Here is a 24,080-nt window from a genome sequence, read left to right as displayed (position 1 = left end):
TCCTGGGATTGACTATCTACATGAACCTTCCCTGTTTAAATCCAAATACTATCAACCATATGTATTCCTGCTGTTTATAGAATAATGCAAACAATGACCCAGATTCATTTAATGCTGGTTCATACCCTGCTCATTAGGCAGCCTCAGTAATTGGTGAAAAGTCGTCACAAACATCACAAGAGAATGAGTTAATACAAGGGGACATAGCTGAGTCAGTAGACAAACAAGTGACCTTCATCTCCCTCTGAAGGGTTTATTTATTTACTTACTTACACCAAGTCTTATTAGCAGTCTGTCAGTTTTTTGTTGTCCTTGTTGTATTGTTAGGCTGAACAAGGCCACAACAGAAAGAACAAAACACAGCTGCGCTAATTGCATTCATTTTTAATCAGCATTAAATATGTGAAAGTGGCGGCTACTTCTGAGTCTGCGTGTGCGGGCCGTGTTCCTGTCTGAGTCATCACTGAGTCCTCGATGGGTACGAGGTAATGGCTGCATTGCAAAAATCCATATTGTGGCAGAGCACGACACTTGTCAGAGTGACATCACCGGGATACCACTCGTCCTTTTACTGAACACACGTGTCAAAATCTATAATTTAGTGTGGACCAATTCTGCTGAAGAAAACACATTTCTCACTGTGCATTTTAGCTCCCTGAAATTAATGTTTGAAAATCTGAATGCATTTTTATCAATTTTACATCCTACAAATAACATTCTATGCTGTTAAAGAATATTCATTTAATATTGGGAGTTTATATTGCATTATAAAGGTCGACTTTAAATTTCCTCTGTAATCTGTAATACAAATAAATGGCAAAAAATGGCCCGATTACTCGGTCAGCTCGATGAATCTACCTCTAGTTCCTTCACTCTAAGCTTTAACTCAGGTTTTATTTGTTTGATCATTCATAGCTAGTCAATTGCAATGTGTCCAAATACTCAAAGCGGCAAAGAATCTGCTCTTTAATGCCTTGTGGCGATCACGCAGTGAGAAAACACGACCACCCTCCTCTGTCCCTGTCCCTGTCTGTGAATCATGGTGCTTATTCTGTTGTCACTGATCTCAGTCTGTGTCCTGTAAACCATTGATCTCGGCTGTTTTCTCATGTTTGATCCATCCGCTCGCTCTGCTTTTCAGCCTATTGCCCCCCTTTGTCTTCAACAACACACTTATGCACATTGCACACGCACACACACACACACACACACACACACACACACCATACACTTAATGTCCAGGCTCAAGTTTTTAAGTGTCTCCTGTCAGACACATACTCATCTGCAAGCCGGGGCAATTTCTGTCTCCCTGCCTCTTTCATGCACAGCTGATGCTGACACTGCTTTTTGACTCATGCACCACACATGGCTAAACCTACAAACATACACACACACACTGTGTCAGGAGGGCAGGGTACTGGAGTGGAATCAGAGAGAGAGAGAAAGCTTAAAAAGCTGATTGCATAAAATCTAAGAGAAATAGAATAGAAATAGGCAAAAGGAGACACAAATTTTTTAGGATAAATTGACTGTGAGCAGAACAAATGCTAAGTTAAGGAAATCTAGGATCAGAGGCCCCTCTGTCACATGATTTATGGATTGCCTCGCATCAAACATAGCGCCTCCTGCAGCGAGTGTCACACAAATGTTAGGATTGTTTAGCTGCGATTACGACACCTGAAGCTGAACAACAGCAGAAGCGCCGCCCCTTTTCATTCCATGCCGCTGTAAGAAACACACAGTGCAGAACAAACATGCACAGTGGGTGTGAAATTGTCTAGCTGGCAATTGGATGTGCATGTTTATGTATGAAGTCTCTGCCACAGAGTAACCAGGGTAGCATGAAAAGCCTAGACATGTCCAACAATCCCAAAGAGGATCTGTGTTTACCATTGTGTGTGTATACTGTATGTGCGTGCGTGTGTTTGTGTGTACCGGACTGGTGTTGACTTGAATGTTCTCTAGGGCCCTTACTGACACACAAGATAACCACAGTGCTGAGATACAGACCCAGGAAATGCGTATTTTGGGGATGTGTGTGGATGTGTCTGAGACCCTAGACAATATTTGTGTCCTATGACAGAAAGAGAGATTAAAAGTTGAATCTCTCCGTCCCTTTCTCTCTGTACATGCATGCAAATGAGTTTGTCTTTTATGTTGTGAATGAATTTGTCACCGCCCACTCTTTTTTAACCATTGATTCCCAAGTTACAATATATCGTCTATGACCGATCATAAAGGTGAAGACCTCATTTCTCCCCTGAAGAGGCTTGTGGTCACATCATCCTCAGTGAACACATGTATCGTCACCTGGCTTTGTGGCTTGGTTGATTTAAATGTCTGCCTATAGTAAACTGGAGGTCCTCCATATAAATCCCAGCAGCTGCCTATTTTTTAGGCTCATATTCTAATCAAATGTGAGTAGGAGTGTTTGGAAGTCATTCACCACTCTTCAAACTACTTTCCATGTTAAGAGTGGTTCCAAAAATAGCAGTCATTTCATCACTGTGAAAAACACTTTGAGCCCTCTCATGAATGAAATTCAGATTTAATGTTCACTCTGTTGAACTGCTTTACCGACGACGCTTGCCTGGCTCTAGGTAATTATATACTTAAAATGTGGCAATTTCAAACTGTAGGTAAAATATTTTTGTCACGTCAATGTTGTTGGGTGAAGTTTAATATTGTATAGGTTATCATAATGCAGGGAACTGTTGAAAGAAACTTGCATGTTCTACAATTTTATGACAACCGGTGACCACCAACAAGTTAAGTACACTAGATTTTAGATTGTAGATTTCCCCAGAGACCATTTGAACCTTCAGATTTTTAAACTTTTTTCAATATATTAGAAACGAAAAGTTAGTTGCAGCTGTAATGCGCATAGTTTCAATCACTTGATTCATGATCAAGAGGGCTAGGTGACCTACTAGATATAGATGACAAGCAGTCCAACAGTAAAAGAACCAGGTTACAACTGAGTATCTCTCCACTAGCGGAGTGAAAGTGAAAGCTGTTATATTCTCCCTTGTCCAGCCTCTTAATCTATCGTTCTTCTTTACCCCACTTCATTTTTTGTGCTGACTTTGCCATGAAGTCCACTCGAAGAATTGTTTAATCTATGTAAACTTTCTCACTTTACTTGCTTCCTTGGTCGAGGTCATCGTAGTGTCATTTCATACACGAGACAAACACACAAACCAGTGACGAGCAAAGCAATTCGTTTTATGTACTGAATCATTAGAATCGGTTAATTAAAAAGATTAGTTCTCCACAGACTCGGTCGCTGAACTGAAATACGGCGGTTGTAATTGGGCTCACAAGCGCTGGCTTTCAGTGTAAAATCATGAGGTTTTAGAAATTTCCTTGCTAAACGTTGGAGATTATGCATGTTTTCAGGATTTTTAAGTCTTTTGAACTGATCTACAGTTCAGCAACAGCATTGTTCGGATTGATTCCTGTGTTGGACGTCGCACAAATCAGCAGTCTGTGGATGTCACATTTTGGTATTGGCTCAGGTACCAAAAAAAGCTGATCAAAAAAAAAATCTGCAGAATCGATCCAAAACTGTATAGTGGAAAAGTGGAATAGGAGTTCAACCTTAAACATCAAACCCATGTCTGTTAGAACAGTTTGTCGTTATCTGCATAATAATGAAAAAACATTTCATAACAGCCTTTACACAGAATGATGTCTTGGGAAACATTTGACAAGAAGCTCTGCTGTATTTGTTAGGGCTGTAATTAGCATAGAGAGAATCATCAGTAATTAAGCTGTCTACACTTCCACTGAGTGTTGTCTTCTTTATTGTGTCTTTTTTGTTGTTCGTTGTTGCTATTGTTGCCGTTGTCGTTGCTTGAATGTAGCTGCTATGTTGCTAAGTCTGTTATACGGTGTTTATTTTAATAGCTCAGTTGGGTGATTTAAGTTCCAATAAAAAATGAAATGCAGCCACAAATTACGTGCAGTTTATTAATGTATATCTCAGGGCTACATGTGTATTCTATGCTATAGTAACGGATGATTTTAACATTAACAACGTTCTCAAATCAGACACAATACTGTTCCCTTCCTCGCTATGGCCCAGATCAGGGCGGGTATAATATGCATAATATGTTTAATATAAAATCAGGTATGAACAGGGCCATAGTCCCTATTTACATATGAAAGCACCTCCCTTTGGTGCGTCAAAGTTTTTGTGGAATTTTATGACCTCGCTAAATCCTAATCCAAACATGCAGCCTGCTGGTAATTCAATTGGGGCCTTTAATTTGAAGTGATATTAAAATATGCAGGGAAATGTGTGTGCTTTTTGTGTGTGGTCATCACTCTAGTCTGTCTGCACGCACACACACTCAGACGGCACATTATCTTTCCTTGTAATCATATATCTAACGTGATGTTTTTGATTCTGCACATTCCTGGACTGTGATAAGAGCTCCCACTCTCTGTTCAGGTTGTCAGGTGTTGTTGAGAGGGCGAGAGGGGGCGAATGCAGGGGTTTGAACAATGTGGCACAATAAAATGTATTTGAAGTAACTGTCAGCTAAATACAGAGACAGAAAGAAGACATTCATTCATGTTTGTGTCATTTATGAATGATGGAGCCAAGAATCTAATCCAGAGATGTATTGGGACCCTAAACATGATTTATTGTTACACATCATATACAGTAGATGTCTCTGTTTGTTTCTTCACTTCACTTCCTTCACATAAACTGTTCTTTGTCTCTTTGTAGGAGCTACAGTCTAAAGAAGGGGCAACTGGAAAGGGACTATGCTCAGGTAAGACTAGCTTGACTTCTGCTGAATGTTTACTGACTTTTTAGCTTTCTGACACCAGGCTCAGTTGGCTAAAGTGCCATAATAGACTAAATGTACAGATTTGAATGCTATGAATCTCCTGATTTCCTCCACTATCACGCATCAAGCACAAGCATGGTTATAGTGTACATTTCCTAAACATTTTAGGAAGAATCAACATTGTCTTCATTGTCTTCAGTTTGATCAGTTTTTGCTTACTTCATTTTCCTTTCTTGTCATTTCTGAAGTGAAACAAAGTTCGTATTCAGTTGATGATGACTTATTGTAATATGTTGCTTTTGTTTTTTTTTTATAACGCGGCTTCTCAACAAACCCTTGGTTAACATGTCACTGTGGCTCAGATCGTTCACCTTTCTATTTAAAAAAACAAAAACAAAATAAAAAACAAACTATCCTGGAGAGAAATCTGACCAGTTGCTGCACCGCTGTACATGAAAACTGTCCCTCTTTTTCTTACTGAGGACTTAAAGCTAGCAGACCTAAATAAATAAATGTTAAACCTTCAAACAAACATGCAGTAATTCAGCATTATCTCTTGAACAGATGATAATTGGTATCTTGGCCAACCTGCTTTGTTGTGGAGGAAATGAGGATGATGAAGACGGATGTAAAGTATTACCAAACTGCCTTGAATGTGGCAACGATTGATTTCAAGTTATGCCATGTAGCATAGAACCAGTTCAGATCAGCCTCTTTGGCACATCTTTACACCCAAGTGTATGTGACAAACAGAGTGTGGGTGTTGACAACCTTACGTGTGTGTTGCGTAAGCATGACAGTATGTGCGTGGTGATGTAGCTGCTTCAGATCTTGGGACGCCCGGATCGGACACGCTTACGTCCTTATATTTTTGTCCTTGGATTACCGGCTACTTCTTTGCAATAAGATTTTGGATTAATGGAACCTCTTGGTGCAAAACATATAAATCTAATGGTCAACTAACATCTGACCAGGCTATCCTGACACTTAACTTATCATGAGGAGGATGGTGACCTTGTCAGGACCAGTGGTCCTCATGGAGGCAGAACCTTAATTCTGAACCTCTGGCTCCTAAAGTTAGGATTAACATTACTTGTGGTTGGGTTGGGGTTAGGGTTAGGGTTAGGCATTGCAGTAATTGGTAATGTTAGAATGAAAGGAGTATAATTTGGCCACGTTTGTGTATCTGGTGGTCTAATTGTGCTCGCCTCTCCTGCACTTCATATTTTGACGTGCAGCATTTTATATGGCGCCTTCTCACAGGTTGTAAAGAAATACCTGTGATTTTGTATAGGTAATAATAGTTATGTGAAATCAATCTATAAATAGGTAAATAAACAAGTTGTGGAATAATGGGCCCAAATACTATGCTTTTGGTGATAGTGAGAAAGAAAAACAAACTAACGAGTATAGCTGTGCGTTTGTGTGTCAGCATGTATATGTATGTATGTATGTGTGTGTGTGTATTAACATGTGGTTTGTGAGCTTCCTGTGGTCAACCTCTCTGGTTTCAGACACTCATTATCTTTCTCTCTCCAGTGTTTTGCCTTTTCTCTGTCTCTCACTATTCCCCCTCAGTCTTATTCACTTTAGAAATAGAGGTTGCCTAGCAACAGCCCCCCACCCCCCTCCCCAGTAGGAAAATGGATTCCCTCCTAATTGTAGGTGTGTGTGCAAATATGTGTCTATATGAACGTGTGAGACGGTGATCACTCTCATTGACGCACGATGAATGGGGAATGTATTTATTTTCAAATTCCAATCAGCAAACTTATTTTTTCTTCTCTTTCATCCGTTATCACAGGGGATTATTATTATCATGGCACGTCTGCCTTTGACTCTTGTCTCCTTTTCTTCACTAGACACTTGTTGTTGTGGTAGTGGAAACCTGTGCTTACTCCGTGGAAAGTCATTGGGGCACGAGCATTTAACAATACAATGAAAGACGGCGGGGAAAAGAGCAGAGGCATGGTGTGGGGAAGACAGCAGAGTGATAAACAAAGTGACAGTGCTGTCATTTAACCTTTGGCCCGTCACAGTATTACACCATCCCATCTGTGAAGGAGTCATTACCAACTGTCAGTCAAAGCTTGTGAGCTTGTGTTTTTGCATGTATGCAAGTGTGTGTGTGTAGCTATTTGCCCTGTATTCCTCTTCCACAACCAACATTACTGGAATAGTTTTAGGCTGGGGTCATATTTAACTGCACTGCCTAAAAAGGCCAGCCTGCTGTGGCTGTTGCTGCGCGTTAGGTCTCGCATGCAAATCAGCAGTTTCTCATGGTCTTTATAGTTAAATCGTTGCTAAATTATAAATACTATATTTACCTTTTCTTTCCTCTTTCTTTTCCTCTCTCTTTATAGTCCATGTATTACAGAACTACGTGTACATGTGCGTAGTTATCTGTAAATTCATCTTATATGCACCCAATATGTGATCTACGCTGATTTTGACAAGGTTGGTCTGTGATAAATACTGTACGTCTGAGAACAGCGGAGATAGCGGTGAGGAAATGACTTTGTCCTGGTGATTTAACAACAGCTTACTCTGCAGATGTGAATGTCAAAGGCAACCTATCTAACACGCACACACAGGTTTGTGCAGTTATTATATTAAGGTTTCTGCATTGACTTCCATTCATTTGGACAGCCGAGCATTAGCCTTACTATTAAAGGAATACTTCATCGATTTGCATTTAGCTTTGTATTACTAGAATAGGGGGAGTATTTTTGAGAAATTATGCTTCCCAACCTCAGTTTCCACGTCACACTTGGTCCTGTTAGGGTAACTGTTAGCAAAGATGGTGGACACTGTTTACATTCTGGGAATGAGGTCCCGTCGCCCTACGAGTGGGTCTAAAAAGTGAGGAATTAGTGTCGCACTTTCAAGCCTCGGACCAAGTGTCACTGGTGGGCACCTAACGAAAAAAAGGAGGTATTTCTCAACTGAGGGAAAACTGAGGTTGGGGAGCACAATTTTTCAAAAATACTACCCCCTATTCTAGCAATACAAAGCTATATGCAAATTGGTGAATTATCCGATTAACCATAACCAGTTGGTGCCTAACTCGACGAGTTCCTTTGAAATTACGTTCTGCCTCATTAGGACCAGGTTTTGGTCTCCATTAGGTCTACCAGTCCTGACAAATGCAATTTTTATGCCAGAAAAAGTCCTAAAGAGACACATGCATGCATGCAAACACACAGGCAGAGAGCTTCAGGGCAAAGAAGTGCAGACAGGAAGAGGGAGGGAAAATCAAGCATATTGATTTAGGAAGAGGTTGAGAAAGTAAGAGGTTTGAAAAAGCAGATACACAAAGGCAAGGCGACAGGGAAAGTACTTGAGACAACATAAGTGAATGGGAGATTAGCTTATTTGTCTTTGTACTTACTGCAATTCGGTCGCATGCTTGTTCACATTATGACAATAAAGCTCTCCTCTGTTTATCAAGGTAACTTTCTACTTAGCTGTTCAGCTAACTTGGCAGCTGAGATTGCTGTGAGAAATAGGTGGAAAGAGCAAAATTGATGGATGAATGGATCATTTCTTTACCACTGTTTAAACAAATTTAACAACGTCCTGATCTGACATAAGTGCTGTGCATTTATTTACTCTGAATACAGTAAGTCTGCCTTCAATTAATCTTCAGTTGCTGCTGTTTGGGACGGTGCAACACATTTGTAAGTGTTGACCAGTAAGTGTCAGATTTTTTTTGCCTTATCTATCATTTAGAAAATACTAGAATGAAGCAGTGACCTCACAAAGCCATTTTATAGTGCAGAAAATACTCAGTATTCAACAGCATACAGTCTGTTTTTATATATTTTTATATATCAACCTGTCTTGGTTTTATACACACACACACACACACACACACACACACACACACACACACACTCTCACACTCTCTGTATCGTACAGGCGCTGGTCTCCTCAGGATATCCTCCTGTCTGGGTTCCCTGTTTACCACCAAACTGGAAGCATGTGTGTGAATGTGTCTGTTTCACCACATGTTTGTGTATAACAAGGAGCAGATCCACCCTACCATTCTCGGGCAAAGGGGTTGCCATGGCAATGTGCTGTTCAGGTGGTTATCAGGTGATGACGGCAGAGAAAGGGCGATGAAGGCTTGAGAGATAGACAGGTGAAAAGAAATTGGGTAATAAGAAAAGGGGGGAGAAAAACATGTGACTGACTGGGAACTTTACGTTGTGGAGGGTCAGTGGCACACCTATTAGTGCGCAGTCTGCCGTAACTTTGGAAGGAGGAGGAGTCAGGAGTGAAAATGAAAAAGCACATCCTCACAAGTTGGCCAACAACACCTCAGTGAAGCTGTCACAATCAGTCACCCAGTGTGCTTCTCACACCATTCAGTCACTGCCAAGTTTAGCAGCCATTGCTCTTGCTCTGATAGCACTCCTGTCACTCATCAAGGAGGCTTTAGGTTGTGCGCTGGCTTTAAAACAAGGTTTTGAAGCCAGGATTAGGAGGTGGTTTGTGTCTTGTCTGATGGCTGGAAAAGATACAATACTCCAGTTCTTTTTCCAGGTCTGTAATACCCACACACACTTACATTCATGTTTATATTGTATGCATATACACACATGGTTGCAGTTGAATGCATGTATTTAATGGGGGTGCAGTTGGCAGTGTCGGATGTAGTGTGTCCTAAGGACAATGTGGGTTTTTTCTCAAGTTGATAGGGTGTAGAGTTTTGAGGAAGAAAGCCCTCAACATTTTGCTTAATTTCTTTCATTTGCCACACATTCTCCACATAAAACAAATCACAAAAATCCCACATAAATAATCCATGTTTACACCACAGGAAGGCTATCACATCTCTGGCACTTGTGTTGCAATTTTAATGTTGAATGTCACACTGTCGCACGCTGACATTCTCACAAAACCACACACACACACACCCACTCCACCCTTCCCTAGAGAATGACAGAGAGAAGTCGGTGAAGCAAACATGTTTCCTCATGTATTGGACAGTGCACTTTCTGTGCCACGTTTTTTCCCCATCTTGCCACAAGGGCTAATAAGGATATAACAAACATTCTATTTTAGTTGAAAGGTAAATAGATTAACTCAGATCATAAAATCAACATTTGACCTGGTTTTGAAGAATTGAAGCCCCAGTTGTCTTTTAGGTGTATTTTATTAGCATGTTATTAGTGTTGTATTAATCACTTCTGTGCAAAATTACTTTTATTATATAAGGTGAGTTGGTGCAATATAACAAAAATAATTAAGAAAGGAAGAGAGAAAAATGACACTGCAGAGGTAATGGGGTTTCCTTCTGGAGCATTTTGCTGGTGAGTGCCGTGGGTCATGCAGCCACTGTCTCCCCCTGAGACACAATCTTGTGTTTCAGCTGAATGGAACCAAATTTGATGTCCGAGGTTCATGAGGAAAAACGCATGTAGATGTTTTTACTGGTGGCCTCATTCGCCATCTGTGAAAGGCATGATGGGTAAGATGAGCGAGAGCGATGTAACATGAGAACATGTTAAACTGGAGAGTGAAAGTGACGGAGCTGAGGAAAGATGAAACAGAACACTGGTGGTCGGGAGTCAGGAGCAGTCATTTATAGACGTAATCAAGATTAGTTATTCATGCAGATTATTGGGCGATGGATCTCACTGTGTCACAAAGCTCTGCTGGGCCTGATGCTGCAGCTGTTGTCAGTTAACAACTGTTTTAATAATGAGGATTTACTCTCCCACCCACACCAACACAGAGACATTCATCCACTGAGTGTTCACAGGCACATAAGGGCAGTGTCTGCAAGGTGTTGCCTCTGACACAATAACCCAGTTCAGAAGATGTAGGTTATATTTTCTTCGTCCCTTTGAGTTTCTGCTCGTACACACAAAGCGCTTAGGGATTCACTGCTGCTGACGCAAAGCTGATCCAGTTTATACTGATATTGTGCAAATTCGGCTATAGAGATGTTTGCAGACGTTACCTGTGATACTGAGCATGGCTTGGTTTACTCATCCAATGCATTTTTTTAATGCACAAAGTGAACTTGAAACACAATACAAGTTAAAAATGTATAATTATCTTCAACAGGTAGTCTTGTTTGTTCATCTTGCCTAAGTTTCAGTAGTATTTTGTGATGCACTTGCACATTTCTTGGCTCCTGTCATACTCAGAATGCAAGATCTCTGCATGGCATCTCAACAGGTTAGGACCTCATTTTCCACCTGTTGCTTGCGCCTTGTTCCACTACACTTTGCCATCTTTCTCTCGTCGGTGCCGGTTTCGTCTTGGTGGTTCTTCCAAGAAATATTGAGTTCTTAGAGAATTGTTATCACAGAGAACAACAGCAACTGTTACTGGGGACTTCATTGTCTTGTGCTTGTTGCTGGCAGAACAAAAAAAGTTGGCCTTGCCAGTTGATGTTGGCCTCTTCCCAGCTTTGATGAAATCAATTTTCTAATCCCATTTTTAATAGTGTCCACTTTGGCCTTCAGGATTTATTCATCATGCCACTGGTGTCTAGTTTGTATTAAGATACAATATATTGATTGGACGATACAATATTTGCACAGTTCAGAAACCTGTGATTGGTATTGGACAATGCCTGACACAGTCTGTTACACTTATATGGACCTTCTTCTTCTTCTTTTTTGGCTACTTGCTGTAGGGGTCGCCACAGCTCCTATCTCCTGTGTCCTCTTCTGTCCTTGAATATGCTCATTTCTAATCCTGTCTAGGGTTTAATTCGATATATGTATATAGAAGGCAATGCTTGATTAATTTATTCATTTGTTCATTAAATACACATCAATTTTGATCAACAGATCTTTTAGCTAAATTGTCGTTACCTTAACTCATGTTTGTGTAATTTTGTGTCTGTCTGTGATGCAGCGTCAGTTGTGACCGTGACCAGGCAGGTCTAGCATTAGACCAAGACAAATAAGGCACTAATGTGAAATGTTCTGTGCTTCATGGAATAGATAAATGTCCAGACTCCTCCTGTTTACACGGAGTGTCCTTGCTTTTGACCTGCTTGTAAAAGTAAGACTAAGCATGTCAGCCTGAAGCAGCTACAGCTTCTGATTTATTTATTTTAAGGTATAAGATAAAATTTAGCTCCGTAGCCTGTTCAATTCCACTTTTTGGTGCGCATCCCCAAGTGTAAAGTAGTAATGAATTGCATCCAGCGCTCAATCGACATTTTTGTTAAGAGGGCATTAGTTTTAGAAAAAACTTCTACTGACGTTCCAGATCGCTCTCAACGAAAATCTCAGCATCTTTAGCTCTGCCACCTCCATATCCACCGCCTTTCCTGTGCCACTGTCTCTAAGCCATATATCATAACAGGTCTCACTACCAACTTGTAGACCTTCGCTGTTTCCATCTGTCACACATCACCCCCTGACACTCGTCTCCCTCCGCCCAACCCTGCCCGCACTCTCTTCTTAGCCCCTCTTGTGCGCTGTCCATTGCTTTTGGATGGTTAACACCAGGGATTTAAACTCATTCACTTTTGCTACCTCTACTCCTTGCATCTTTACTGTATCACAGGTATTCTGTCTTGCTCCAACTAACCTTCATTCCTCTTTTCCCCAGTGCATACCACCACCTCTCCAGGTTCTCTTCCACCTGTCCCCTACTCTCACTCTAGATTACAATATCATCTCCAAACAATATAGTCCATGGAGACTCCTGTCTGACCTCATCTGTCAACCTGTCCATCAACACTGAAAACTAGAAGGGGCTCAGAGCTGAACCCTGATGTAATCTCACCTCCACCCTGAACTCGTCTGTCACTCCAACTGCACACATCCCCTCTGTCTCACTGTCCTTGTACCATCCTCACAAACTTCTCTGCCATTCCTGATTTCCTGAAACAATACCGCACTTCCTCTTTTGGCACCCCATTCATAAGCTTTCTCTGCAAACAGTTACACTAATATGAACTAACATAAGCCATTGAAAAATATGGTTTGACAATTTTATTTTATATCTTTTCCAGGCATTTAAATATAAACCATCTATCTAAGACTCTTCTTGTTGTTCATCATGAACAACCAGATTGCTCATGTCTAAGGCAGATGCTTTATGCAGGACTTGCTGCTTGGGCCACAGTCTGCTACTGCTCTTTGACTTTAGTCTTCAAACTATTTGTGATAAGCTGTGCAATCACAGAGACAGCGGGTTGATCCTCCTTACATATGGCACTTGTCACTGATCTGAGTAGCTTAATCAAGCCTTCAGTTTCAGTAATGTTACTGTTGATGAGTGGCTTTAAATAAAAAAGAAAAACTCTACCACAATGCATGAACTGTTCCATCTCGTTATAGCATGTTTGTCTCACTAATAAAGAAAATAAGATTTGCTGAGATTCATATTGTTCTAGCCTCCACCTTGTCTCATATAATATTATCATCCAATAAATGGATGTCAGTCAAGTTAAATATTTCAAAGTGGTGTTTACCCAATGAATTGCGAGCTGCAGATGTTATTTTCTTTCATTTCAGTCACAGTTTGTTGGACTGAGTAAACAAGTTACATCTGAATCAGTACATTTGCAATATTTATTGTTAATTGTGCTTTTTCTGTAGGATTCCAATTTTCTGGTCGTGCCTCCAAGGATTTGGAAATAAGTTTGTACTCAAATATTTAAATTGAATTATTGACTCACGTTTATATTTTTCCCTCTTGTGTTTCAGGCGCTGCAGAAGTTAGCAAGTCAGTACTTAAAGAGAGACTGGCCTGGAATCAACCCCGATGACCAGCGGACAGACTACAGGTAGGGTTTGTATTAGAAATGAATATTATTTGCTAAATGAGACCTACTAAATCACACAAAATCCTAGTTCCATAAACTTTTCACTGTTTAACAACATTATGAAATGCTTTCTAATTATGAAAAGTTTATTGTCTGTGACTGTATTCTGAGAAGCATACCATTATAGATGTAATATTTTACAGGTCTTCATTATGTAAACTAATGAAATTCTTTAAGTAAATAATTTCTAATCCATTCTGTTAAACTATGTCGATTCTATGGCTGTTCCGATTGTGCGAGCCTGCAAAAACAATGAATGCTTTAATTTATTTCTTTATTTGGGCAGGGCAGGCATGGTGCTCTTGCTTAATAACATAAAAGTAGTTCATTTAAATTAAACGTCACTCTACCTTAATAGGCAGTTTTACTGATGCACAGTATACAAACACACTCATCTGCTGCATGTTTTATGACCAAAATCTGCCGGCTTGTTTCACCTGTGTTGAGTTAATACTTTTGCATTTTTTTGCTCAATCACAAAATACAATATGACACTCACAAGTAATTTTTTAATGTAATAATGGCCATGAAATATGAAACTTCATGCTGGATTTAAGTTATTACGAAAGTTATGAAATGATTCCTTTCTTATGCACATAAATATAATTTCTTAAACCCATAGTAGGAGCCACAAACTGTTTTAAAATAACTGCTCATTATAGAACAGCAACTGATTTTTGGTGTTGTGTTTTTTTTTCTCTCTAACTAGGAACGTATACGCAGTGTGGCGGTCGTATTTAGAAGGTACTGTGCAGGTGAGCCAGTCCAGGCTCAACGTGTGTGACAACTACAAGAGTCAAGTGTCAGATCCTGCAAAGACTGTTAGACTCTACAAGGAACAGCAACTCAAGAAGGTGAGTAGATAATATGTGGATCTCTCATAGTTTCCTGAAGAAATCATTGTTCTCGACCGCTCATGTTTGTCTGCTCTTCTGACTTCCTCTCACAGACCATAGATCAGTTGAGTGGCATTCAGGCAGAGCTGCAAGAATCGGTAAAGGATTTGGCTAAAGCCAAGAAGAAGTACTACGACTGTGAACAGGTTGCCCACACTGTACGAGAGAAAGCCGACATAGAGGCCAAGTAAGTGGGAATTGTGTGTGGTAGGATGTAAAGTGTCTGTGTTTTCTTCTTGATAACACTATAACCTCATAAAACTTTCTTAATAAACACAAATAATAGCAAAATCTCTTCTTTGGGAACTCAACACAGTTGTACTTTGCATTCTCATTTGGCACCAAAGTTTGATCCAGTGTTGAAGATTGGATTTTTTTTTTTTTTCCCCTCCGAGCACAAGCTATTGAGACATTTTCACTTCATTAAATTACCAATTGATTGGCCAATGTACTCTTTTCTGTTCTTTACCACTCAATCCTCGAAACTAAGTCACCGCTATAGAAATGACTGCATTGCCTCTTTGCCATTATGTTGGGTAGATGTGTGTGTGTGTATGTCATTAGAGAAAAAATAGTGAGTCATTAGTCTTTGTCAGGCAGTAGGAGCACACACACACACACACATACACAAACACACACATGCTTCCTGTAGCATTTTATTAGGCAGGTCTTTCTGATGTCACACCAGTAATATATATAAATCATGTTGGCCTGATCAGGTTTAGATTTATTGGTGTCAAGCCCCAGTCTGCTCAGGGTCAATTTATGATGACTTCTCTGAACCAGAGGGGGAAGAAAACAGAGTCATGATGTTGTGGAAATGCCTAGAGCCTTTTCTTATTCCCACCTTACCTTATTGTTACTGCAATACATACTGACTTAACAAAAGTAAATGAATCTAATGCTTGAGATTCACGTCTGTGCTTGCTGTATTTTCTTGTTTCAGGTCTAAACTGGGTCTTTTTCAGTCAAGAATTAGTTTACAGAAAGCAAGCGTAAAGGTAAGAAGCCCCGTCGTGAAGACAAACACAACAACACTATCACTCTGTCTTTTAAAGAAAAACAAATACTCCACCTACAGCTTCTGTTCTGCAATATTGTAATGCATCCTCTCCTTTTTGGTCTTTAGTTAAAAGCTAAGAGAAGTGACTGTAACTCCAAGGCGACACAAGCCAGGAATGACTACTTGCTTACACTAGCCGCTGCCAACGCTCATCATGACCGCTATTATCATACAGATCTACTGCACTGCATACAGGTAATTATAAAAGAGTGAATGCGAAGGTGTGAGTGACTGTCCACAAGCACTCTCCAAGAATGTGGACGCTTAAGTACATTTGTGTAAAACTGAATCCAGTCAGCAGAAGCCTTAATAGTCTGTAATGCAGGAAGCACTTTTTCCTTTTACTGCAACAAGCACCAGCTGAAGAATCTCATGGCGTAATAATAACCAGAGGGATTTTCCATGGAACAAGAATGCATATAGTGGTTCTGAAATTCAAAGTGGGGATCAGAGCTTCTTTTTTATTTTTATTTTTATTTTTTTTATCAGTGCACAAACTCAACATCCCTATCAATTTTGGTGTGCTTGCTGGAAGAAGTGTGGAGTCTTCAAAGAAAGTTGTCTGGATTTAGGATTTGAAAGGGGCTTATGGGAAGAGAAGTCCTGCATTACGAACCATGCTGATGCCTGCTTGTAACAAATGGTTGGCCATGAAATTCCAGTTTTTACAATGTTGAATTAACAGTGCGATACTCTGAGGGATTATAAGAACACTTTGAGGCAGTTTATCATTGAAAACACAGTTTTGCTATTTGACTGCTTTAGTATTGATTATAATCCTGGCCTCAAAATGAGATCTGGTAACTTTTTATAACCAGCAGCTTTTTTTGTCACTAAGCATTAAACGGCGTTTGTTTGTGGTAATGTGGTTTTCTGTCGTAGGTGTCGTTACCATTTTATTTGGTTGAATTGTGACACGGATGCCAATTCACTGTTCGTCACTACTGTTCTCCCGTTATGATATAACCTTTTTAACACATACTTACATATAGAAAGAAATCAAACTAAAGCTATGAAAGGAATCTGGGCCTGTTCATCCATAATGCTTACCAACACATGCATTATATATATATGTACAGTATATAATCCTCAAAAAAAATTGACACCTTGATCAGTGTCATGTGCAGGCAGACACTTGCATGCATATAATGACCGTTTGCCGTGCATGTTGACAGGTACACCTTAGCTTAGCTGCTGGTGAATAACTTAAGCTGCTGAGTAAGGGTGATGTCATCCTTTTAAATACTGCACAGTCTGACAAACACAAAACTCGCACATACACGCTGTCTAGACCTTGACGCATGTTGTGTGTCTTTAGTTCACGGAAATAAAGTTCGATAAATTTTTGACTAGCTCCTCCCTGTCTCTGTTTCTTCTCCACTTGGTTCTTCCTTCGCTTGTCCCCCTTTTCTGAGTTCTCTCTTTCTCTCCGTCTCTCTCTATATTCTGCAATCTTTCTCTTCAGTCCCCCAGTCCCACATACTCTGCCTTAGGCGTGTGTGAGCATCTATACTACGAGGCCATTCTGAATAATAGATCCATAGCTCCCCTCGACAGAAGGACGAGACTGCAGGGAAAGATGCATACGCACAGATATGTACGTGCAAAAAAAGAATGAGGGACATTGCTCAAGGGAAGCAATCTGCTTGCCCCTTCTCTCTCCTCTGCAGTTTGTGAATTTGTGGTGTTTACAGGTCTATGGTGTTACAGCACTCCCAGCAGTGGGATCATAATCTGCATAATGAGGGAGTCTGTGTAATTTGCACAGCTTTGAGTCTTCTCACAGGTAGATGACCCCAGAGAGTGGCGTCAGTGGCAGACATTGATCACAGTAAGAGCCAGACGAAATATGCTGAGCCGCAATAGCAAGTACTCACTGGTACTAATGACCACCCTGTGAAATCTGTTGTGCTCGTAGTGCCAGTGGTTTTATGTTAAACCACTCCAAAGGAAATAATCTACTACTACTTGTTGAAAGATGACTGAAAGATTTAGTGGATGGACAAAACTGAAAGCCTTGTTAAGATCAGAATTATTTTTTTCTTAGACACTGACTGTACCAAGCACCGTACCTGGATGCAGTAGTATCTTTGAGTGAGCACTGCTGTCCTTGTCAATGCGACAGTTGTAGTGAAAGGGCAGAGAAAGAACTGGCTGCTCCACGTCTCCCTCTGCTGTTGGCAGTCATTACTGTTGTTAATGTCCATCTTTTATGTCCCCTGCTAGACCCACACGCTCTCTCTTACACACACACATACACTCAGTGACCATGGTTCACAGATGAAGCTTTTTCTGGAAGCTGACTCACTTCTTTCCAACACTACCGTAAATGGATGGAGAGAGGAGGGGAGGGAAGGAAGAAAGGGGAAGGAGGAAATGGGCTGAATGATGGGGAAACAGTTTGAGTGAAGTTGGCCAACAACCCAACCTCGATGACATAATTTCCTTTTCAATATCCCATTGTTCAATAAAATCTGTGTTGGGTGTGTGCATTTGTAGGGTTTGTATGTATTTGAAAAAATGTGTGCCTGTCTAACGAAAATACCATTTGTAGGTGTTCATGAGAGATGTGTGTTTTTAGCCTAAAACATTCCCTTAGGAGCATAGAGCAGGGCTGCCCTAAGTTGGCTCGCAGGCCAAAGTTCCCCCACCAGAGGGCGTAATTTGGCATGCCAGACTTAAAATATATACAATAATAATTGTTATTATTATTATTATTATTATTATTATTATTATTATTATTATTATTATCATCAGTCAGATAGGCATGAGTGAGGCAAGCAAACCCTGGAGACCGAGAGACAGTGGCACTCGGATAAATGTCCTTTTAAAAAACAAAGCTGGCAGGAAGACTTATTTTTCACAGATGTGAATTCCAAAGCAGTATTTGCAAGCAGTTTGTTGCTGCACTCAAGGACACTAAACATTCAGCAGCTTTTTCAAGGCACCCTTCTATTGTCACCCTATTGAAGTCTGGCAGGCCAAATAATGCCCTCTGGTGGGCCTTGGCCTTGTGGTCCCCTGCACTTTAAAAGCAAATATCTAATATAAAGAAGGAACCTTACAAAAAAACATTGTGTGACAGAAACATACAATATGACTATGTTGTTCAAGGTGACATATTTGATTAAGGAACCTCGGACCCTAGTACTTTCTTGCATCATAATAAAATACAATAGCCCTCCCAGAGAAAATGTTTCTTATGCAGACCTCAGAGAGTGTTTTTGAGAGGCTTTTGTGAAATATTTTTGTTATATTTGAGTATTAGAGAGTTGTGTGTGTGTGTCTGTCTGCAGTCTCTTGTGTTTTGTTGAACGTGAATTTGAACCCCTGCACTTGTACACACCCCACACTAAAAACACTTGTCTCACACACGTAAACACCGTATGCAAATTTCAAAGTTTGTTCCTTTCTTGCTCTCCTGCACCTTTCATACATTTTCTCCTCTCTGTCGCTTTCCTCACTATTCTATTAATTTAGACGGTTTGTTTCATCAGAAATTCGAATGAAAACAACTGTTCGATGAAATCATCGACTCCATTTCTCATCTTCCAAATGCCCCTTAACTATAGTTAATTACCACCCAGTTTAAACCTCTGGTAAAGCAAATAAACATGTCACTAAACTCTACCGACCAATAACAAATATACTGTATAAGAGGAAGTAATATGTCAGTCAGTTTGTACACACGTACACAGACAGTTGAATTGCACAACGTGACATAAGTGGGAAGTGTGTGTGTTTTAAATTTAACTGCAGTTAATTGCAAAATTTGAAACACCATCAAATGTGCTAATCAGTCTACCCAGTAGTATAGTTTAGTTTAGTTTAGTTTAGTTTAGTTTAGTTTAGTTTGGTATAGTATAGCATAGCATAGCATAGCATAGCATAGTATAGTATAGTACAGAAGATTATTTTTGAAGAGTTAAACCTTAGGACCAAAAAAACACCATTGTGTAACATATTGTGTAAAGGTTAGGTTAGGGTAGTCAAAAATAATAAAAGAGAAAAGTTTTGCATGTATGATAGCTGAGCGCCAGAAGACCATATTTATAGTCTGGTTTGTCTATGTACGTACAGTATGGAAAACATACATCTCGTGTTTGGTAGTTCTGTGCCTTAAGGACACGCACTTCGTACTATTGTATTATTCAAATTTTGTGCAAACTGCTACTTCTTTACAATGTACCAGAAGGGACATAAAGATTCTGGCTTTCAGCTACACAGTTGTTTAGTTTTAGGTTAGAGGATTGCTTGAAGTTTGATGATTGAAGTAGGACAATATTGTGCGTGACATTGAATGACCTGTTAAAGCTGAACAAATAAAGAATAAAGACTTGGATAGTATATTCTATATATTCTAGTATGGGTGTGTGTGTGTGTGTGTGTGTGTGTGTGTGTGTGTGTGTGTGTGTGTGTGTGTGTGTGTGTGTGTGCATGCATGTACTGGCTTTATTTACCTCATCTTGACCCACTTTATGTTTTCTGTCTCTTCCTTGGCATCTACGAAGAGTGTATCCATTCCTGGCAGTAACCACTGGTTCTTCTTTCCTCCTGTCCTCCAGGTCTTGGATGGCAGAATCTACGAGCATGTGAAAGACTACCTGGTGTCATTGTGTCATACTGAATTAGAGGCCTCCCAGGCTCCACACAGCACCTTCCAGTTCCTGTTGGACAAATCCACCAGGGTGAGTCGCATGTGGTCAGAGACCCAGACCGCCTGTGCTCGTTTTTGAAGTTAGTGCTTGCTTGGTTATGAACGAGGCACCCTGACATTTTGAGTTTATTTATCTTTACTTTTTTGAGAAAGGGAGAATGTATTGGACTTGCCTTTTATAGGGGCATGATTTAATTTCAGCATTTTAATGAAAACAGTTTCAAAGATAAATCTTATATGGTGAATATTTCACTGTTATTTCACTGTTAATCACCTACTGCCAGCTGTACTGCTATTTATTGCTCTTCTGTAGTGCTCTTTTTCATCTTTTTTAAAAAAAACAAAAACAAAAAAACATTTATATACTGTGTATATATACGTATACTGTTTCACTTAACTTTTTAAAAAAAAAAATGTGTATGCTTGTTATGCACCAATGACACCAGAACAAATTCCTTGTATGTGCAAATCATACTTGGCAATAAAGTTCTTCTGATTCTGATATATGACATTTTTCAAGGAAGAGTGTATATGAAACAACTGCACACAATAAAGAAATGTAATTTGGCATTTTTTTAGTGCAGATTGTGTTGTTTGCCCACCCATGTACAGTTAGTAGTGCGTATTACCATGATGAGATGTCCTTATGACTGAATACTGAACTCCTGCACCAGTTACTTCAGACTAGTGTCTTTAAACTTACTTGTTTTATGCTGTGTATTTTTCTATTTTTACAAATAGGTCCATCTGAGATTGCAGCATTATTTAAATTTGCTTGGAAAAATAAAATCACCAGTTTAACTGTTGTGTCTTTGTCTCTCTTGCAGTTAATACAAGAGTTCAACCAGCAGTTGTTCATGCAGGAGAATCCAGTGTTTCACAAAGCACACGACTTCCAGTTCAATCCTAGCGAATATGATACGGTAAGACACAGACATGTTCACTGCATTCATAAAAAAAACTTGTTGTTTCTTGTTTATATGAACCTGGTCACACAGCTGAGCAGTCATTCTGTTGGCCCTGTCAAAGACGCTTACAAGTGTGCTTCTCAAATGCATGAATACAAACATGATTAGATTTGCAGTGATAAGACTTAAGTGGTAACAATTCATGATTACATGATGGAAGCATAAATCTACTCTGTACTCTAATATTACTCACTTTAAAGCTGGGGTTGATAGATTGCTACTAACATAGTTGATCTTTGATTCCCATCCACATGCTGTTAAACGCAATTTACATTTAGAATTAAGGCTCTGTCCAAATGAATATTGTTTTAATTTTAGTTTACTTAGTTTATATATAAGTTGTTTTGTTGCGTAGACAGTTGTTGAGAATCTTCATGTCTTGTGTCAGATTTCTTCTGAGGAAGGAAGTCGAGCGAGGAGGAATTCCCTCTCAGATTACTTGATTGACACTGTGCTGAAAGTCTTATTTTGCCAAAAGTGTGTTCCCGGCCCCAGCTTCACCAGTTTCTTTGTAGTCCCTGATTTTAAGGGGTTGTTAAATGTTCCAAATATTTTATATTGCTGCCAATTGATCAGTGTCAGTGTTATCTTAATGGAGTCGTGGGAATCATGCTGTCTCACCCCTCCAGGGACTTGTTAAGACATGTTGGCTATAAAAAGAGATGTCTCCCAGCGGACACTGGTCCTTAATCCTCTATATAGTGGCTTTCCTTTTCTCCTGCTTCTGAGTCATCTGAGTCAAAGTGCTCTCTTGTTTCTCAGCTATCTCCTTCACTGTTGCCAATTTCTCTTTCCCTCTGATCTAATCTTTCTCTGGTATTTTAAAATGTCTGTGTAACATTGGCTTATGTTTCCCTTCTTTCTTCCTAATCCTCTTTAACCTTCGCTAACACTTTTCCCAAACTATTTTTCCTCTAACCCCTCCCTGTGTCTGTGTCTTTGCACTGCTGCTCTCGGGCATGTGGATGCATGGGTGGTTGTCTGTGTATGTGTGTGTGCGTGCGTCTGTGTGTGTGTGTGCGCGCCAGACCGTGAGCTCGGTGGAGCAGTTGGTGGACATTGAACCGTCGCCCGTCAGTGCCATGAGAATGACCCTGGCACAGGTAGTCTTCACTGTTGTTAGCATTGCCATCTTCATTCCTGACATCCTGTCATCCAATCCATTCAGCTTCTATGAGGTTCACTTAAATTGTGCATGTATCATAAAAAAAAAAAAACAGAAAGAAGAAAAAAACAATGATGCTTTTGTACCCAAAGAGCTGAAGCTGTGCTTCATGTTTTTGCAGAGCACTGGTAATGTATGCATCACTGTGTCTATATGAGTAGTGTATTTGCATCTTACCAAAACTAAACAGCATTAATATAAAGTGACTGCAGAAAGACAATCAGTCAGAGCAAGTCAGCGTGAATGACCGTCACTTTACTCTTTTCTTTTCTTTTCTTTTCTTTTCTTTTCTTTTCTTTTCTTTTCTTTTCTTTTCTTTTCTTTTCTTTTCTTTTCATTGTTCTTCAGAATGTGGTTTAGCAATTGCAAAATACAGCCTTTTTACTCATGATGATATAAACCATTATATTTATTGTTCCCCTAGGCAAATTGTGATCCGGTGCATAACCACAGACATGCGGTACACTTTTGCAAGGTTGCAATGTTGATTTTGGCTTACTTATAATTTGAGTGTGGTTTTCCGTCTATGTAATCAGACCAGGATATACTCCTAATTCTGTTCTAATTCTATTATAACTTTTTCTACCCAACTTTACCTAGCTACATTGTGACTTTATTAAGCCATTATTATTTAAAAATTTAAATGAAACAAACTCTTTTTGTTGCTGTAGTATTACTAACGACTAATGAAACGAGAGAGCGAACTGAGCTCAATAACTGAATACTGCTGTTATAACAGTGGAATCACTGCACTGTAAAGATGGAATACTGTCATGTGTCGGCGAACAGTGCCGTCCCAGGAACAGATGATTCATCAGATGCTGTAACCCTGTTGCATCGGCTGTTATTTCCCTCCTGTATATGGATGACTCAAGTGTTTTGGTTTGTGTGATTTTTATTTGCACGTTTGTAGTGAAGTTATAGTTTTGAGATATGGTTTTGGCACACCAAATCCAAGCAACATGCTCTATGTAAGCATGTTACAGTCCAAATAATAAGAAAAGTTACATTTTATTGTACATATATATATATATATATATATATATATATATATATATATATATATATATATATATATATATATATATATATATATATATATACACACATACTGTACATATATACAGTATATATATATATGTTTATGTTTGTAATATATCAGCGTGTCTAAACCTGACCTGCAAGCGTTTTAGTCTACTAAGTAGCTAGACTAATGCAAAAATGGATCTCAGTCTTTCTTCTTCATAAATGCCTCGTTATATGTATTTTCTTGTGTTATAGTAAAAAAAATGTTCCTCTTTTACACCATTGACCCACAAAAAGGTTGTAATGTGTTTGACACAGTCAGTAGGTTCTACACTCCGCTCTGCCGCAGGTTGTGCAGACACCCAGGAGTCCCAGGCTCCCACTGCTTTTAAAAATCCATTAGAACAGCTTACAGAGAAATACTGCCAGAGGTGCTGTGCAGTGTGATGTATTACATTAGTCAAGACACGAGTTTGTCTCTCTGAGCTGTGGTGAGAAAGATCCTTTTTTTCCCCTCTTCCTGTCTTTCTTTTTTTTGGGGGGGTGGGAGCCTGTGACCTGTGTGAAATGATGCACACACTGTGTGGAACAGTAAAACATCATTCAGTACATTTTTGCAGTGACAGTTCAGAGCGGCAAACTGATAGTTAAGACCCAACGAAACACAAGAAACTTATAATTTATACTTTAAAACCTA

At 39.6% G+C, this 24,080-nt stretch overlaps 1 protein-coding gene across 5 annotated transcripts in view; it reads left to right on the top strand.

The window, feature by feature from the left end:
- Window positions 1-24,080, top strand: part of LOC122773733 (F-BAR and double SH3 domains protein 2-like) — a 47,655-nt gene that overhangs the window by 8,574 nt on the left and 15,001 nt on the right. For 3 of the 5 annotated variants that reach the window (XM_044032619.1, XM_044032620.1, XM_044032618.1), the window contains exons 3-11: window positions 4,739-4,784; window positions 13,490-13,569; window positions 14,318-14,462; window positions 14,558-14,691; window positions 15,451-15,505; window positions 15,634-15,762; window positions 20,133-20,255; window positions 21,052-21,147; window positions 22,221-22,295. In XM_044032619.1, coding sequence (XP_043888554.1) covers window positions 4,739-4,784; window positions 13,490-13,569; window positions 14,318-14,462; window positions 14,558-14,691; window positions 15,451-15,505; window positions 15,634-15,762; window positions 20,133-20,255; window positions 21,052-21,147; window positions 22,221-22,295 — 883 coding nt within the window. The remainder of the gene's footprint in view (window positions 1-4,738; window positions 4,785-13,489; window positions 13,570-14,317; window positions 14,463-14,557; window positions 14,692-15,450; window positions 15,506-15,633; window positions 15,763-20,132; window positions 20,256-21,051; window positions 21,148-22,220; window positions 22,296-24,080) is intronic. The other 2 variants (XM_044032622.1, XM_044032621.1) reach the window with 1 other exon arrangement.

This window comes from Solea senegalensis, linkage group LG8 (genome assembly GCF_019176455.1).
Source record: "Solea senegalensis isolate Sse05_10M linkage group LG8, IFAPA_SoseM_1, whole genome shotgun sequence".
Lineage (NCBI taxonomy): Eukaryota > Metazoa > Chordata > Actinopteri > Pleuronectiformes > Soleidae > Solea > Solea senegalensis.
The sequence above is the reverse complement of the archived record's forward strand: the minus strand, read 5'-3'. Positions and strand labels throughout refer to the sequence as shown.